The following is an 18,116-nucleotide window of genomic DNA, read 5'->3' on the forward strand; positions in this document are numbered from 1 at the left end:
TTCTCCCAAACCTGCCACCCAGGTCTTTCTCACCTCATTGGGACTTTCACAATGTGCTCGCTCCAATCTTGGCTCTGGAGCAATCTTTCCCTAATGAGACCCTGATCCATCACTCCTCCACTTTAAGATTTCAGAGCTCTGCACCAGGAAGCCAGGGATGGAGTCGGAGTTTCTGAGACCCAGACTGGAGTTCAAATCTGGCTCCACCCTCTGTGTCTCTAGGTGCATTGGTTTCCTTTATCCACAAAATGGGAATAATCTTGTCTATCACTTGGCATCACAAGGCTGGTTAACACATAAAAGCATGGAGGATGGGAACTTCCTGCAGTAAAGACCCTACACATTGCTGTTGTTCAGTCGCTAAGTCATGTCCAACTCTTTGTGGCCCCATGGACTGCAGCTCTCCAGGCTTCCCTGTCCTTCACTGTCTCTCAGAGTTTGCTCAAACTCATACCCATTGAGTTGATGATGCCATCCAACTATGCGTGGTACCTACTATTATAATCATTATGTGAAGTCTAACTTCTGGTGAATAACATATGAGAGCATGGGGCTGACCTGCCACTGGTCTAGCTTATCTATTGGCTCTCCCCCCGGCCCCTTGCGCTCTCCCTCATCACCCACACACTGAACTGTTTTTCTTGTCCACCTGATTTACCTCCTCAGACATCAGCCCTGGAGGGGTGGCCGGATTCCAAGGTCATCTCTTCCCTGTCTGTCTACGTATCTCTCTGTCCTTCTAACTGTGATACCAGAAGTGTCTCTTTATAGTCTGTCTTTCCCACCAGACAGCAGAAGATTTGAGGGTTAGGGCTGGGCCTCATTCATCTTTCCATCACTAGTGGTGAGCACAGTAGCTGGTGAAGAGTTGGGGACCATGGTTGTTGAATGACTATACGACCTGCTCTCTTGCTTTTTTAAGCAGTGGTAACAGGATGCCAAATTCCAAGTTCACCCAGGAAGACGTCCCCTCCCTGCAACTCTTCTCTCCATCCTCCCATTTCCCACATGCTGGCCGGAATCTGAGTTTCAAGGAACAGACTTGATTTCGCATTCCAGGCGATGCCTGGATGATGCTCAGGGTAGATGTTTCTTGTCTAGAGCGTGCTTCCCCATGATGGCTGCTAGTGAGCTCACAAATAATTATTATTTACAGGAACAGGTGAAAAAAGATCATCTCATGACTCTAGCAATGAGTGTTCCAAAACAGTTCAGTTTGCTTTTCAGTAACATATTCAAAGTGGAGGTGTTTACAGCTGCTACACTGTTCTCAAAAACAATGACAAGGTATGACTCAGTGCAACAGAATTGGGGAAACACCGTGGCATTGCAGCAGCCAGGAGAGGGAGCTTCTGATCGGGCAGCTGCACGCAACCCTGGGGCATCCCTGGTTCCCTTGGGGAGGGGGCCTGGGGGGATTTTCTAGCTCTGCCCTCATAAGACCACAACCTCCTGTAAGTCTGCTGATCTTCACTTAGCCAATTCACAAGTACAATAGATGCTTAGGGGTTAAAATGAGTTTAGTTAAACAGTACAGCATGCTCTATTGGTGGCTCAGGTGGCAGAGAATCTGCCTGCAATGAGGGAGACGTGGGTTCAGTCCCTGGATCAGGAAGCTCCCCTGGAGAAGAAATTGGCTATCCACTCGTGTATTCCTGCCTGGCGAATTCCATGGACAAAGAAGCCTGGTGGGCTACAGTCCATGGGGTTGCAGAGTCAGACACGACTGAGCCACTAACACACAGCATGCCCAATTCCAAGCTTCCTGAAGAAATCGGCTCTGTGACTTTGTTCTCATCAAGAGAGGTGCTAACAACTGTGTACTGATAAGTGTGTGTACATTCAGTTCATGTCAGCACCTGGCATCACGAGGGCTGATACTGAGAGATGCCAGCTTATGAAAACGAAAGGCTTCTTGTGTTTACAAATGGAATTGTGCTATATTATATATTCTTAAAAAGGCAGATACAAAACTGGATTCAAAGGAAGTGAAGCAAAACAATAGAGAATTTTTAAAAATTTCCAAGCGTTTGTTCTTCACGTACCTTACTACGATTCTAATCATGAACCTTTGTGTGAGCGCAGATGCTGTCAATTAAATTTGGTTGCCAGACACTAAGAAAGATATAACTGACACATCGTGTTCCCCAGAAACATGGAATTCCCAGTGCCATTCACACTCTCTTCTGAATTCTGAACAGAAAAGAATTTATAAGACTGGTCAAATAGAAGAGAATTTACAAGACTCTGGTTGGCGATATTTACGCCCGAATAAAGAGTGAGGGAATTCTGCCTGATGGATGAAAGCAATGCAAACACACAGGTAGGAGGCAGTGGGGCTTAAAACAAAGCAAAAAAACAAACCAAGAGCAAGTTGGCGCCTGCTTTAAAGCGTGCTGCTTAAATTCCTCCTTCCGTGATTAATCATGTCCTGGGAACCAGAGGGAAGTGTGGCTTTACTTCACCCCAGGGGCCTCTGAGCCAGAGCTCCGTCCTAATTGGAAGCAGCCGCTCTGCTCAGCTCCGGCTGCAAGTTTCTGTGACACTTGGACAACGTGATTATGAGCCTGTTTAATGTCAGCACGGGGACACTGGGACTCCAGTCCGCAAGCCCAGGCTTGAGCTTTGTGATTTTTCAACTTCTTAAAAATTTCAGATTCAGCCTCATTGCCGAGATCCTGTGGGAGTAGGTCTGGGCTGTGCAGCCTGGTGATGGGGCATCAGCCACTGCTAGAGGACATGGAAAATGCCCCAGCCCCAGAGATGGTGATGACTCATTTCTGTCCAGCGGGCAGTGACCCCTGCAGATCACGTCCAGGGGGGCTAAGCTAACACTGTCCACCATGAGGAGTTACGGGGATGTGGTTTTACATCTGGCCTCGAGGCCTGAGGCTGCGTCCAGTAGGCACTTGATTTCTTGGCACCTGGTACAGAAACCTGTCCAGAGGAGGGGCCGCGTGTCTGCCAAAGGAGTGGAGGAGCTACCGGGTCACCGGTGCTGCAGCTGCCTGGGCTGGGCACTGGGAGTGTGGAGGGCCTGAAATTAGACCGCAGTTTCCTGAGAAGAAGGGACTCTGCATCTAGATGTGGGAACCCTCCTGAGCTGCCCGCTGCCAGCCTGCCCCACAAATTTGGGGTTCCAGACTGCAACAACAACCCTTACATGCGTTTCCAGCCAGCCCACCTGCCTGTCCAGCGGCCTTCAGGCTTCCCAACCCCCACAAGGGCAGGGAGGAGGCCTTAAAATTAACCTTTCTCTTTACAGCAATGCAGGAGACACAGGAGATGCAGATTCAATCCCTGGAGAAGGGAATGACTACCCATTCCAGTATTCCAGAAAGAATACCTATTCCAGTATTCTTGCTTGGAGAATCCCATGGACAGAGGAGCCTGGTGGCCTGCAGTCCACGGGGTCGGAAAGAGTCGGATATGACTTAGCGACTAAACAACAATAAAAGGAGACCTCTGCTGGAATCACCTGGGTTCATTCGGTCCCAGGCAAGGAAGAAGACCCAAGACTCTCCAGAAACACAGTGTCAGACTGGCCGCCCTGGGGGTGGGGGTCAGGTGGCTGCGGGGACCCACCTATCTCCTTGCCCAGTGACGAGTTGAGGATGGCGCCTGCCGACGTCACCACGGCGCAGGTCCGGAGCCCGCGCGGGAGCAGCCGGCTGAGTGGCACCGGAGGGACCAGCGCGCGCCAGCCGAGCGTCGAGAAGGGCGGCTCAGTGCCATCCAGGGTGCGCACCTGCACGCGGCCCCGCAACGCGCACAGCAGCTCGGTGCGGCTCCGCCTGGCCGCGCGGCGCCCCCGGAAGCGCACGCCGTGCTTGTTGGCGCGCAGGTAGGCACCCATGGCCTTCTGCAGGCGCGGGTGCAGCATGCGGGCCGACGCGTCGCCCTTCCAGAGCCGTCGCAGCAGGGCCCGGGACATGGACGAGTACAGCCGCTCCCCGTCCTCGCCCCCCGCGCTCCGGCCCTGCCTCCGAGGCCCTCGCTTCGCCCGCCGTCCCGGGGCTGCGAGTGGCGGCCGAGCCCCCTCCGGGCCTGGATCCCCAGGGGAGAGGCGCCCCGACGTGCCCGGAGCGGGGTCCTCCAGGGGAAAAGCGCTTAGGGACGTTCTCCCTGTCTGGGCCGAAAGAAATTCTTGTTCACGTTCAAAGCCATCTCCGGCCCATGTCCGCACGGGGCCAGATGAGAATCCCCGGGGAGACCCCCGCCGCGAGTCTGCACCCTCGGGTAGGCCCTCCGAGGCCCCCATGATGGCCCGCTGCCTCCCTTGCGCGGGCAGTAGCCTCCGGGTCTCCAGGAAGGAGAAGGAGCTGGGCGCGGGCTTGGCCGGGCTGCTGTCGGTGAAGTAGAGGAAGATCACCACAAAGAGGAGCCCCCACGCAAACACCCCGCAGAGCATTCCTTGTCTCCATTGCTTCAGGTGCGGTTTCATGGCAGGTCGACGGGGTCAGCGCTTGTGTCCCGAGGTGGTGGGCTGGACCTGAAAACAGAGGGTGTCACAGTGAGCCACGCAGGACAGCGCTGGGGACAGTCCATCCTAGAGGGTCTCTGGGGACAGTTGGAAGGAGCATCAGAAACCAGGATGGCCGGGAGCTCCGGCTAAATTCAGCGCTCATACGCCCCATCCTGGACACCTGCAGAACAAGAAGTCACATCCCCTCAGCCTAGGGTCTTGGGAGAGGGGGGTGAGTGGAGAACTACCCAAGTCACCTTGGTGATGTGTCTGCCTGCCCACCACCATGACTGCCTAATTCACCCCCCCGCCCCTCCTCCCCGACCCCTCCTCGCAGCTGTTCCAGATTTCAGTTTGGTGAACCTGACAGCGGGGCTCAGTCGGGGTCGCCCTCTCTCACCTGTTCACCAGAACACTGGCTCAGAGCTCAGATCCTGTACAACAAAGGGCCAAGTTCTTCAAACTTCAGTGCCCCGATGGTCCCCAGTAAGCACAGTGCCCCAACAGTCCCTAGCAAGTGATGACCCAGCCACTGAGGCTTCAGGGGAAGGTTATGTTAAGGTGTCTGTGGACCTCAAAACACCCCCAGATGTTCATCTTCACCACCAGTCTCTGATAGAGTAAGATGGACAAATGTCAAAATTTTAAATAAGGGAGAAGATGAGGAGAGGTTTTCATGCAAGGGCAGGGGTTTTACTTAGATAAGAACTGAAAGCAAGTGGGTGATCCCTAGGTCACTGTAGTCACCTAAGGAAATTACACACGGTCTCTCGTGGAAAAAGAAATGTGCCAGGGTGAGAAACCCACACACCTTATGGCCCTGTAGCTGATTACAGATGGACATGGGTCCTTCGCTCTCTTCCCATGGAGAGGTGGGTCTAGGGTCTCTCCCATTTGGGCAGGGGGAGTACTCTAACCAGTTACCAGGCTCAGGTTCAGCAGCTTCCATGACCTGCCTTTAAAATGCTCACGAGGGAGGAAGTAGTCACCAGCAGAAGCAGACATCTCTCGGACTGAGAGATGCCCAGCCGAACCCTGGATATCCAGTTGTCCCAGCCCACTACCATCCTGGACTCCAGCCCAGTGGAACATTCAGATGATTCCAGTTCTGTCCAGCCTCTGGCGGCAGCTGCATGTAAGACCCCAAGCGGGAACCCAGTGGAGCCAGTTAACCCTCAGAACCAAGTGTGATAAAGACATTGGTTTAAGTGATAGAGGTTGCTCTTCTGAGCCACAGATCTGGAGCTGATTCGTTACATCAGAAACGATCATTGGAACAGGCTCTGCTAGAAAAGCCAGATGAGAAGTTCCCCAAATGCCTCAACAGTCATGCACCCTTGAGACGAGTCCAGCCTCTCAGAGGGATTATGTGAAGAGCAACATTCACTGAAGTGTTTTTTAACTTGTGGCTTCTTAAAAGCTGTCTGCTTAACACATGAAAGCAAGGCTGTAGATTTCCTTCACAGCCACGCATCAAACCCACACACAGCACGGTCTCACCAAGCCAGACACACTCATGTCAGCGAACGAACGTATAAGAAATAGTGCCAGCAGTTAACTTGCTCTCTGTCAGACCCTGTGCTCACTTAACATGTTTCCTTCATTATCTTATTTGGTTTTCCCAGCACCTAGTCGGGCTTCCCAGGTGGCGCTAGTGGTAAAGAATCCACCTGCCAATGAAGGAGACATAAGAGATGCAGGTTCAATCCCTGGCTTGGGAAGAGCCCCTGGTGGAAGAAATGGCAACCCACTCCAGTGTTCTTGCCTGGAAAATTCCATGGACAGAAGAGACTGGCGGGCTACAGTCCATGGGGTCGCACAGAATTGGACACAACTGAAGCGACTTAGCACAGCACCTAGTAAGTAGGAAACACTGCTGTGTCCATTTTATAGAGGAGGGGGTTGAAGCCCGGAGAGGTTAAGTAACTTGCCCAAAGTCACAGAGATAGCATGCAGCAGACATCACCAAAAAAACCACCTGCTCACACTTTTAACGCTAAGTTCTGACTCCATCTGATGGTACCAGATGAGGCTGTCTACTCTAAATATGCCAAATTGTGGGAGTCTGAATACACATTTCCATTCCTGACCATCTCGGCAATGTACTGGTGCTGGAAAAGCTTCTCAGGGCTCACCACCAAGTTCTGTCCATAAGGAGGGACAGCCAATGAGCAGCGTCTCCAGACAGACACTGCCTGGGGACCACACCGAGCAGAAACTGCTAAACCATCTTCCAAAACCTGTGCACTCAGGAGGCCGTGCTTCAAACTGTGATGCGCCAGCCTGATGATCGAAAAGCTGTTTCCAGGATCTCAACATTTCTATTAGCAATCACAAAATTACCCTTAATAACAGTTATTCTGTGTCTCCTCCAGCTGAGTGCCATGCATTGCTCTGACACCAACCACCGCAGCTAGCAGGGCCCCCACGGGGGAAAGACTCAGTCCCACGCGATGGCCCCACTTCAGACACCAGCCTGGAGTGGGCTCCCCAGGCCACCTGCACTTCTGGCAGTTTGGCTACCGATCTGGGGGCTCCCCATGACACCCTTAGGTTTGAAGATTTGCTAAAAAGGCTGGCAGAACTCAGGAAAGCACTAATATTAATATAAACCAGTGATCACAGTCTCTGGGAAAGGGATACACAGGGTTTGAGGGCTGGGTAGGGGTTGTCCCAAGGGCAGAGGTTCCAGGCTCTCTATACCTGGGGTCTAGGAATGTCACATGAGGGACATGCATGTGTTGACCAATCACAAAGCTCCACTGAGCCCTGGACCCGAGTTTAGTTGGGGTTTCATTAGGTGGACATCACTGACTGAATACTTGGCTGTGTGACTGAATTCAAACTCCAGTTGCCTTCCTATCTCCAGAGGTCAGGCTGGCCCAAAGCCCCCACCATCTCATCACTGGATCGGTCTTTCTGGTGATTGCCCCCAACCTGGGAGGTTCACCAAGACTCACCTCTTTAGCACAACAAAGACCCTCTTATAACTCAGGAGATTTCAAGGGTTTTAGAAGCTCCAATTCTAGACCTGGGACAAAGACCAATTCTTTGTGCTACAGTAAGGCAGTAGTAGCTAATTTAAAAGGCAGTCTTCCTGCTCCTGGCTGGAAATCCTCATTACTGTTGGCTGCACTGGGATTATTAGCTTTGAGCTAATCCTGGCAGGTCACTAAAGAATAGGAAACAGAGGCTTCTTATTTCAGCATTTGCTTCAAAGTGAGGGGTGTGCACAGGGCTGGGGTTGGTGAAGCCTTGACCTCCTGAGGGGAGCTGGGGGCCAGCACAACACCCAGCTGCCTCCATTCAGCAGAGTCAGGAGGCCATGGGAACTGAGCTGGGAGGGGACCTGCCATGTCCCACGGCACACTCAAGGCATCACACACACAGCCTGCTTTATATGGATATGCCTGACTCCCAGCAGAAGACTCGAGAAACCCTTTCCCTCATGGGGAGGTGAGAGATGTGAAAGGGAGGGATGTGATGAGAGGATGTCTGGGGACTCAAAAGGAGGAAAGGAGAAGCCCTGCAGGACGGACGAGGCTGCGAGGGGCCAGGACCCTGGGGGATGTGGGGTTCCCTCCACAAGTCTCTGGGAGGTGGAAGGGCAGGTCTGTGAGGCCTTGGACATGGAGAAACGAACATCATCCCAAGGTATAGGATGACTTCTCATCAGGGAAGACTTCTGCGCCTGATGCTTGGTGAATAACCTGAAGGCATGGGTTCGCTGCCTCTGCTCTGGGTGAGGCTTCAACTGTTAATAAACTGAAGCTGTGCCTGTAGCCTCTGTCACTGCAAACCTCTGCTGCCAATTAAGGAAATGTCCTCCAAAATGACAAAATCTCAAGGCGGTGCAGATCCTCTGCTAGCAACAGGCTGCAGAAATCATTACATGTGTCATGGCCCCAGTCATTGGTACTTTTGCAAAGATCCAGGACACAGAGGTGGAGGATGCTATCAGAGTCAGAGCCTGGATCAGTCTTTGCCTTAAAATAACCATACAGCCTAACAGGGTTTCCTGGGTGGCTCAGTGGTAAAGAATCCGCCTGCCAGTGCAGGAGATGTGGGTTCGACCCCTGGGTCAGGGGTCAAATAGAAAATGGAATAGAAAATGGCAACCCACCCCAGTATTCTTGCCTGGAGAAACCCATTGACAGAGAAGCCTGGCGGGCTATAGTCCGTGGGGGCGCAAAGAGTTGGACATGACTGAGCAACTGAGCACATGGCCTAATAGGAGAAATGTTGGATAAATGATAGAGAAAACACAGTTTTTCCCCATTAGTATAGTACACCTGAAATGCTGTGATGATATAGCTCAAATGGATAGTGTCTGTAACTCTCTGATCTATCTCATCATCAGCAGGGGGACATGAATGGCACCAGGGACATACAAATAGAGGCTCATCAGACAAATCAATGGTCCCCAGGTGGTGATGAAAAGGGGCTCCTTGATGGAGCACACGCAGCCTTTTCTGGGATGGTGTAAGTGACTGAGGCTGTTGAGGTCCTGCTGGCCAGGCGAGAAGCATGGCCTGTGCTGTGTGGATTTCTCTCTTTTCCTTTTAGGATTCCAACATCAGCATCTGGCCGTGCTAGGGCATAAGTTCCAATTGGGTGCTCTCTGCCTATTTCAACCAATTTTCTTTGTTCTCACCTTTTGTGCACTTTCTGTCGCCTTTGTAGCCCAGCTTCTAGGAAACGTAACACGTGGACAAGGATTAGAGACAAAACAAAAAAGTGACCCACTGCGAGAAATCATTTTGATGCTTCTACCTGCTCTGGAATTCTGATGCCCAAATCTTATCTACTAATTCTCAGAGAAATGAGTCCCATTTCTGCATGAATGTTCCACAAGAACACAGAATATTCAAATGCTCCTTTAAGTCATTCAGAAAGAAATCACATTCTCAGAAAGGCACAATTTGTGATAAGTTGTCCAATGAAATTATGCAATGTAAGCACCAGCACAGACCAATACCATGATGCAGCTGAGGATTGCGTGCGTTTGTTCTCAGTCGCTTCAGTCGCGTCCGACTCTTTGTAACTCTTTGGACTGTAGCCCACCAAGCTCCTCTGTCCATGGGATTCTCCAGCAGCTGAGGGAGCTGAGGGTTAATACCATCTTATTTTGTTCAAGGCTAAAGAGAACTTAGGACTTCCCTGGTGGCTCAGTGGTAAAGAAACCACCTACAAATGCAGGAGACATGGGTTTGATCCCTGGGTCAGGAAGATCCCCGGAGAAGGAAATGGCAACCCACTCTAGTATTCTTGCCCAGAGAATCCCATAGACAGAGAAGCCTGGTGGGCTACAGTCCATGGGGTCGCAAGAGTAGGACACAACTCAGTGACTAAACAACGACAACAGTGAAAGAGAAGTTACTCCTGAGATTTGCTTCTTGAATAACGTCCTTCCTACCCATTGAGGTTGACAAGCTTGGTCGCTGGTTTTCTTGAATGGAGAGTTGGTTTTTTTGTTTTTAACACACATGTTGATTGTCTGCCACAACTGCCATTCAGCCAGGTTTTCTCTGGGTTTGAGAAACTCTCGTGCCCTTTTTGTGTGTGTGCTGTTGTCTAAAACCTAAGTATTTGTTTTAACCCTGAGATAATAATAAAGAAGATGTAGTGTATGAGCTACAGTGAGGCACTCGTGCATCTTAACAGCCTTCAGGAGTCATTTTCTTTCAAGAATCATTTTCCTAAAATTAGCTATCATCACATCTTCAAGAAAACACTCAGCCTGCCAAGCACAGGAGGGGGCTGCCCTGGAGGGAGTGCTCCTGTCTCTTCAGCACCTCAGGCCTTCCCTTCACAGAGGACCCACTTTCTTTTTTTCATTGTTTATAAATGTGAGGAATCCTCAAGGCCATTTAACAGTCCACTCCTTAGGGCATCCTCTCTCCATCTTAGCCTATTCTTTGGCTAATGTCGGAAGAATAGAAAGGAAAAGGTCAGCTAGGTCGAGCAGAACTCCAGGTGGGAGGATAGCCCCTTCTCTGTCTCCCTCTTACCAGCAGGAGGGCAATTCATCCTCAGAAGAAAGGGCAGCCCACTGCTGGCAGCTTCTGGTCAGTGTTCTCGTGACCCCAGGCCCTCAAAAGGACGCGGCAGTCCCGGATGGAAGGAAGGATGCTACTGGGGCTGGACCACTGGAGGAAGCTTGCTGGGCAAACGTGTAAGTTACAAACTTTAGCACCAGGCTTCCCCTCAGTGCAAAATGTGGTGGCTGGGGCAATGTCAGCGCGGAAGAGCATGAGGCACTTGACGTCCTATGAGCGGCTCCCAGCAAAGGGACCCGTGTCGCGGGGTCACATTAGGTCAGGCGGGGGCAGGGTGGTTTACGAACAGCAGATGGCAGGGGGGTGGACCAGACCAGCATCACTCACTGCTGTCAGCAGGTGCCCCCACAAACCAGTCACTGCATCTATACCGTCTCATTTTAATTCTTCATTCTCAGTTTTACCCACTCCAGTATTCTTACCTGGGAAACTCCATGGACAGAGGAGCCTGGCGGGCTACAGTCCATGGGGCTGCAAAGAGTCGGACACAACTGAGTGACTAAACACACATACTAGGAGTTTATAACAAAAAGAGTAATAGGAGTTTATAACAAACTCCTTACAAACATTATTAATCTCATTTGTCTCTGAATGGTTCCCTTCCTCTACACCGTTCCAGAGTCCCATCTTTTGCTATTATATCTAAAAGCTGGGGATCGTGCACCTTGCTTAAAATTTTGATGAATTTCTTTTCCCTCTCTGCCACAAATACCATGCTGAATTCTAGCCTAGGTCCCTGCATTGGTGGGATCACGTGGTCCCCTAAAATCCTGTTTCCCCTAACATCCTTTTTTATGTTCACAGAATCCACAGGGCTCTGAGCTGGCAGCCACTGGAGAGCCTTGCCCAGCTAGCCAACCATATGAATTCCGCCCATCAGAAGGGGAGGCCACCTCCCAGCACTTTCAGAGGAGCTCCATGTGTGGAGGACCCTGATCCCAGGGGGTTTGCTCTCTCAGTAGGAAGACAAAGTGATGATTCATTCTGACTGCCTTCACTGTCCCAAGATGGGTGAGGGGACAGAGGAGTGACCTGGATTGAGGTAATCCTGGTTGCTTCAAAGAGGAGGGGACCAGAGGTGGACCCTGAGGGACAGAGTGGAGTGGGGGGGGGCTCAGTCCCTTCTGGCCAGGGTGGTGAGCCTGGCTGTCTGGTACGCACACGGCTGACCAGGAGTGGTGGGGTCCCCAGCTGGGCAGGGACACGCCCTCTCAATGGGACCATCTTCCTCAGCAGCAGGGCAGATGGAAAATGGTTGAAAAGGCAGAGACTTGCTGGATTTAAAATGGATAAGCAACGAGGACCTACTGTATAGCAGAGGGAACCCTGCTCAATGTTATGTGGCAGCCTGGATGGGAGGGGAGTTTAGGGGAGAATGGGTATATATGTATAGCTGGCTGAGTCCCTTCGCTATTCACCTGAAAACTATCACAACATTGTTAATCAGTTATACCCAATAGAAAATAAAAAGTTTAAAAAAATAAATAAGAGGCAAAGGCTCACATGGGCAAGCAGCCCCGGGCAGCTTTTAGCTCTCGGAACTTTCTGCAAGGGGAGCAGCAGGTGGTGGCAGGGCAGGGGGGTTGGGAAGCTTGTTTCTGGCTGTTCAGAGATGCACAAGCTGCCTGCCAGCTGGGGTCTCTGGCTGCCTGAATCACACCCATCTGCTCTGGACACAGTGGTCTGTTTGTTTTATGATAATTAGCATTCAGATATTTACACTTTATACCAGTAATGTGCCAAGGCTCACAGCTGAAGTAGCTCCGACACTCACGGTGATGGGAAGGATGGGAAGTGGCATACTGCCATGGGGATGTAAAGTTTCTCCCAGATTCACGGTGAAAGCGTCAGTGGCCAGCAGGTGGTCCTTACGAGGAGGCCTCCAGCCAGCAGGAATCTTGCTTCCTCAAGAAGTGCAGGCCTCCCTTCCTCGTCTGAGAGGGTCCGGAGCATCACCAGAAAGAGACGGGATGCAGTGGTGGGGGATGCTGGCACCACCCAGGGGCAGCTCAGGGACCCCGCCCCCGAGTCCAGACTGCGGGTTGGACAGTGAGACCCACGACTCTACAGTGTGTAGCTGATCAGAAGGCCCTGAGGTCGGACAGCCTGTTCTGAGCCTTCTTTTCATGTTAGATAAATCCGTTAAGCCTCAGCTTCTTCGTTCAACATGCACCATATGTGTCCTAACCCTCATTGGTCTACAAGACTTACCACAGTACCTGGCCCACAGTGAGAGTTCAAGACACAGTAGTTTTCAGTTCAGGTTTGGTATTGTGTAAAAGTAAAGAAGTAACACCACGCAGACATAGAGAATAGACCTGTGCACACAGTGGGAGGAAGGAGAGTGTGGGACAAACTGAGAGAGTAACATAGACATATATACACTATTATGTGTAGATAGCTAGTGGGAAGCTGTTGTATAAGGGAGCTCAGCTCGGTGCTCTGATAACCTAGAAGGGTCGGGGGGGGGGTGTTGAGAGAGAGGTTCAGGAGGGAGGGGTCATAGGTATATTGGTGGTTCAGATGATACAGAATCCACCTGTGATGGGGGAGACCTGAGTTTGATCTCTGGGTTGGGAAGATTCCCCTGAAGAAGGGAATGGCTACCCACTCCAGTATTCTTGCCTGGGTAACCCCTGGACAGAGGAACCTGGTGGGCTATGGTCCATAGGGTTGCAAAGAGTCAGACACAACTAAACACGCACATACTCGCACAAAAGCCCAGAGAAGAGGGTGCTTCGGAGACCTCCTCTTAGGAGTCCAAACACGCCACGAAGCATGTGTACTCCATCAGAGTGGAAGTGGGCAAAAGCCACTTCCTCAAACCCCAAGCTCACTGCTCTAGCTCTGTCTGCACAGAGGAGTGCGGATAAATGTCAGGGAAGCGCTGAGGCAAAAATGAAGCTGCAAAACAAACCCTGCACATCCTACTGTTTACATAAAATCTGACAACTCCAATACAAATGGTAGATAGAAGCTCCTTTGAGGAGGGAGGGAAGGGCCTGGGTGAGAGGAGGAGGGGTCTTGAGTCACTGCTCAAGCATGTCTGGAGCAAAATGGCAAAATATTCACAACTATGCAGTCCGAGTTTGGAAACTCACTATTTCTGTTTTACACAGCTTTCAAGTACTTACGATTTCAAACATAACAAAATTTGTCAACATAAAACTTATCCTGAAAGTTGTAAAAACAAGAATAAGAACTCGTTAATTGTGTTTATATTTATGTCTCTGTTTTCCGATCTCTTTGGGTCATAATTCCTGCCAATACATCAGCACAAAATATAAATCTAACAGTGAATTCCAGCTTTGGTGAGGGCTTTCATGTGACAACGTTATCAGTCTGGAAGAGAAAAGCTCAAAGCTAAAATGATTTATGGAAGCATAAAAGAGCTCTGAGCTCACAGCAGGCTGTGAGAAAGACATTAATTTTTGTTTTAAAACACATATACACACTTACCATGGAGTCAAATAGGAAATCAACTTGAAGATTTAATATAAAACATGAGACTTTAAAGACGCTTCTCTGTATGGAGCTTTCAACTCTGCCCTGAGCTTCAAAGCCAAGTTTTCCATCTGCAGACCTCACCTCAGCAAAGGGGCGAGGGGCTGAGGTGGACTCAATGGACCTCAGGAAAATCCAACGTGGTCTGGTTGTTTTCGGTCTAGCCTGCTTCTCCAGTTCTCAGTTTCAGAACCAGTAAAATGTTTCCAGGTTATGAAATAGTTTCTGAAGTTTCTCTGAGGATCGGCCACCCGTGATAATGTACTTTAGTCCCTACCCACCTCTGGTTGCTGCCAGTCACTGGGTCACTGTGCCCCGGTTGAGAGCTGCACAATTGTTCTTGTATCTGGTGTGTGTGCACACGAGCGCAGTGCTGATTTTCCATTGCTTCATTCATTCATAAACTCCACAGATACCTGCACATCTGACACATGCTGGATTCCAGGTGTGCGATGCTGAACACATCAAACACACCCCCGCCCCCCAGGCCTAAAGTAATATGGGAAAGACAGAACCAAGGTCACAAGTATGGCAGGATGCTAGGCATCCTGACTGATTCTTTTTCTCTTTTACTATACCTTCCTGAATTCACAGGGACAAACAGCAGACCTTCTCTGACCCAGGATGACTGTCACAGAAGAACCAGCAGCCCTTTATGTTAATTCTCAGCTTTTAAGTTCAAAAGCTGTATTTCAAGGACTGTGGCGGGGAGGACAAAAATTTGGAAGAATACTTTCTGAGCCGGTTTTCCCTTGCCCAAAGGGAGGTAAAAACTATCCTTGGTGGCTCAGGTGGTAAAGAATCTGCCTGCATGCAGGAAAACCTTTTCGATCCTTGGGTCAGGAAGATCCCCTGGAGAAGGGAATGGCAAAACACTCCAGTATTCTTGCCTGGGAAATCTCATGGGCAGAGGAGCCTGGCGGGGTACAGTCCATGGGGTCGCAAAGAGTCAGACACAACTGAGTGAGTAACATACACAGGCTGATGGAAAGGAGAAGGGGAATTGAAACAGGAGAGTGAGACACTCAAAATACAGCTTCTGTGGAGTTTAGGTAAAGCTGCATTTCTTGAACCCCGGGGATGTGGGTTGAAGATGCTGCATCAATGGAGGGTTGTGACGGTGGTACTGCTTCTATGATCTCTCCACCCCCACCCCCCATCACACACTCATCCCCTCAGTCCCTCTTCTCCCCAGTGAGAGGAATCCATGGTCTAGGGAAATGCCGCACGCTACCTGTGGATACAAAGCTGGACGTGGTCACAATGAGAACACAGGTCCCAGGGCTGAAGTGCACGCCCTTGTTCTGTCTTCTTCTGTCATTAAGTGATGGAAAGAGATGGAAATATCTAAAAACCCACAAAAATCTCTTCTACTCACAACACATTCCTTGTCATCTAATGATACTAAATAGATTGGACCATATTTTACATCTACAATCTTATAAAGTCCTGCAGCTAAACAGAGTGCTGCAAGAATTGAACAGGAGGAAAATTAAGAATAGAATGACTATGCTGTAAAGTCTATACAGTCATCCTAGCAGAGCTCAAGGTATCTTGGGGAAGTCAGGTGCTCCCCCATTCATTGCAGGATGGGTCTGAGGTTGGCCCCGGAGCAGATAACCACAAGGTGGCTTCCAGGGCTCACAGGCAGGACCCCCAGGGTCCGTGTTCCCGAGAAAAACACCTGGCAAGTGGAGAGAAGCATGGGTGCCCCACGTGCTATGGCGGGACCTGCGCTCCTCAGTCAACCTCTGCTGTCTCTGTTCTCTTAGCTGGAAAATTAGGAAGAGCCGCTCTAAACATCTCGCGAGGTGATCGTGGGGACAGATGGAGACTGGGAGTCAGAGGGACGTGGAGCTGGAAAGAGCCTTATTATTATTGTGCATCCTCTTCTCTTGGTGGTGAAGACACAGAGGTTACAGAACAATACGTCTGTATGTGGTGTTAAACGTACATGAAAAATGAGAAATAGAGAACAATGGATGGACACCAAGGGGGAAAGGGCCAGGGGGAAGATTAACTGGGAGACTGAGGTTGACATACGTACACTATTGATACTAAATATAAAATAGATTACTAATGAGTAGCTACTGAAGAGCACAGGGAACTCTACTAAGTGCTCTCTGGGGACCTCAATGGGAAGGAAATCCAAAAGAGAGGGGATCTATGTATACATATAGCTGATTCACTTTGCTGTAGTCACTCGGTTGTGTCCTACTCTTTGCAACCCCATGGACTGTAACCCGTCCCGCTCCTCTGTCCATGGGATTCTCCAGGCAAGAATACTGGAGTGGGTTGCGATTCCCTCCTCCAAGGGTCTTCCCAACCCAGAGATCAAACTCTAGTCTCCTGCATTGCAGGCAGATTCTTTCCTGTCTGAGCCACCAAGGTAGCCCATAAAATAGTAGCTACTGAGAACCTACTGCATCGCACACAAAACTCTACTCAATGTTCTGTGGAGACCTAAATGGGAAGGAAATCCAAAAAAGAGGGAATATATGTATATATATTTGCTTTGTTGTACAGCAGAAATTGACACAACAGTGTGAAGCAACCATACTCCAACAAAAATTAATTAAAAAAATGAAACCTCCTGGCATCTGCTCCAGACGTGAACCAAAATCCCAGAGGCAGGGCCCACGCGCCTGCATTGCACGTCAGCCCTTGGCATGTCGGCCCTTGCACGTCGGCCCCTGGATGGCTGCATGAGTGAGTAAAAGCTCAGGGCAGGAGAGACAACAGGCACCGCCCTCCCATGCTGTCAGGAGGTAGTTTGGCAGGAATCCCCAAACCACCCATAGATGCTTGTCTGACCACAGCTTCCTAATCCCCATCACCTCTCCCCAAACCAGCCACACCCACCTTGACCTGTGCAGCCTTGTGCAGCCCTGGACCCCACAAGCGAGACTGGGCTCCCAGCTGAGTGCCTCTATGAGGGCCATTTCCTCTGCAGGAAAATGGGAGCTGTCATGTCAGGAACCAGCTGGGGCATCCTTCCCTGGCTGCTTCCTGTGCTACCCAGCCCTGGGTCCGTGCCTGCTTCTCCCACTGGCAAGGAACTTTTAACACCTGAGGCACAGATACATGAATGAAAGAAACAGCAGAGTGTAATTATGCTTACAAAAACTTTCCCATAGTGTTGAACACTACTGCCTTTGCAAATCATACCCAGATTCCCGTTCTACAGAAGGAAGATGTTAAGGAGCTGAGTCACAAACACCAGTTCTCTCTCCTCTGAAAGGCTGAGTGCCATCACACAGCTCAGCCAGTCTTCCAGAGGATTTTTATTAGATTCTATACAGTCCGTGTACTTCCAGGCACGGGTGCTCCCAGAATGGTCACCCCTTCTTCCTTTTTTCCTTTCCCACACTTTCTACTGGATTCTGGAATGGTCTATGATAAACTCAGCTTGTAACAAACCTTTCAAAAGGAACTTCTCTAAATGCCATCCCTGCTCAGCAATGTACAGATAAAAGTTTTAGAACTGGCTCTCAGGCAAGGGAAGTGGGGAGGAGACCTGATTTTTAGCATTTGCCTTTCTATGGTGTAAATATTTCCACCACGGCCAATTTCAATCTACTTATGTGTCCTTATTGAACTCAGAGGTGGGAACAGACACAGAAGCTCATCTCAGTATTTTTACTACACAGATGCAATAGATGCAAAGGATTCCTGGAGGAGAAAAGGCAGAAGATGTGATGAAACTGTTAGGAATCGATGAGTTTTGAGAGCTGACCATCTTTGTTTTTAATATAATTTAATAATTGGCTCACAAAAATCCTGGGGGCTTATCAGGTGGCTCAGTGCTAAAGAACCCGCCTACCAGTGTAGGAGACACAGGACATGTGGATTCAATCCCTGGGTCAGGAAGATCCCTTGGGGGAGGAAATGGCAATCCACTCCAGTATTCTTGCCTGGAAAATCCCATAGACAGAGGAGCTGGGCAGGTACCATTCATGGGGTCACAAAAGAGTCAGGCATGACTGGGAGACTGACCACCCATGCACAGAGTTCCTGAACATTGGCAAGGGAGCTGCAGAAACTGGGGCACCTCACCCGTCCCAGAAGAAGTCTATTCTGCAAGGGTA

General features: G+C 50.2%; 1 protein-coding gene across 2 annotated transcripts in view; it reads right to left on the reverse strand.

Annotated features, from left to right (window-relative positions):
* Positions 1–18,116, reverse strand: part of ST6GAL2 (ST6 beta-galactoside alpha-2,6-sialyltransferase 2) — a 66,830-nt gene that overhangs the window by 35,243 nt on the left and 13,471 nt on the right. For both annotated transcript variants that reach the window (XM_081587508.1, XM_081587507.1), the window contains exon 2: positions 3,586–4,492. In XM_081587508.1, the coding sequence (XP_081443634.1) occupies positions 3,586–4,444 (859 nt within the window). In that variant the 5' untranslated portion in view covers positions 4,445–4,492. The remainder of the gene's footprint in view (positions 1–3,585; positions 4,493–18,116) is intronic.

Source organism: Giraffa tippelskirchi, chromosome 4, assembly GCF_054371585.1.
Source record: "Giraffa tippelskirchi isolate mGirTip1 chromosome 4, T2T-mGirTip1v1.2.pri, whole genome shotgun sequence".
Classification (NCBI taxonomy): domain Eukaryota; kingdom Metazoa; phylum Chordata; class Mammalia; order Artiodactyla; family Giraffidae; genus Giraffa; species Giraffa tippelskirchi.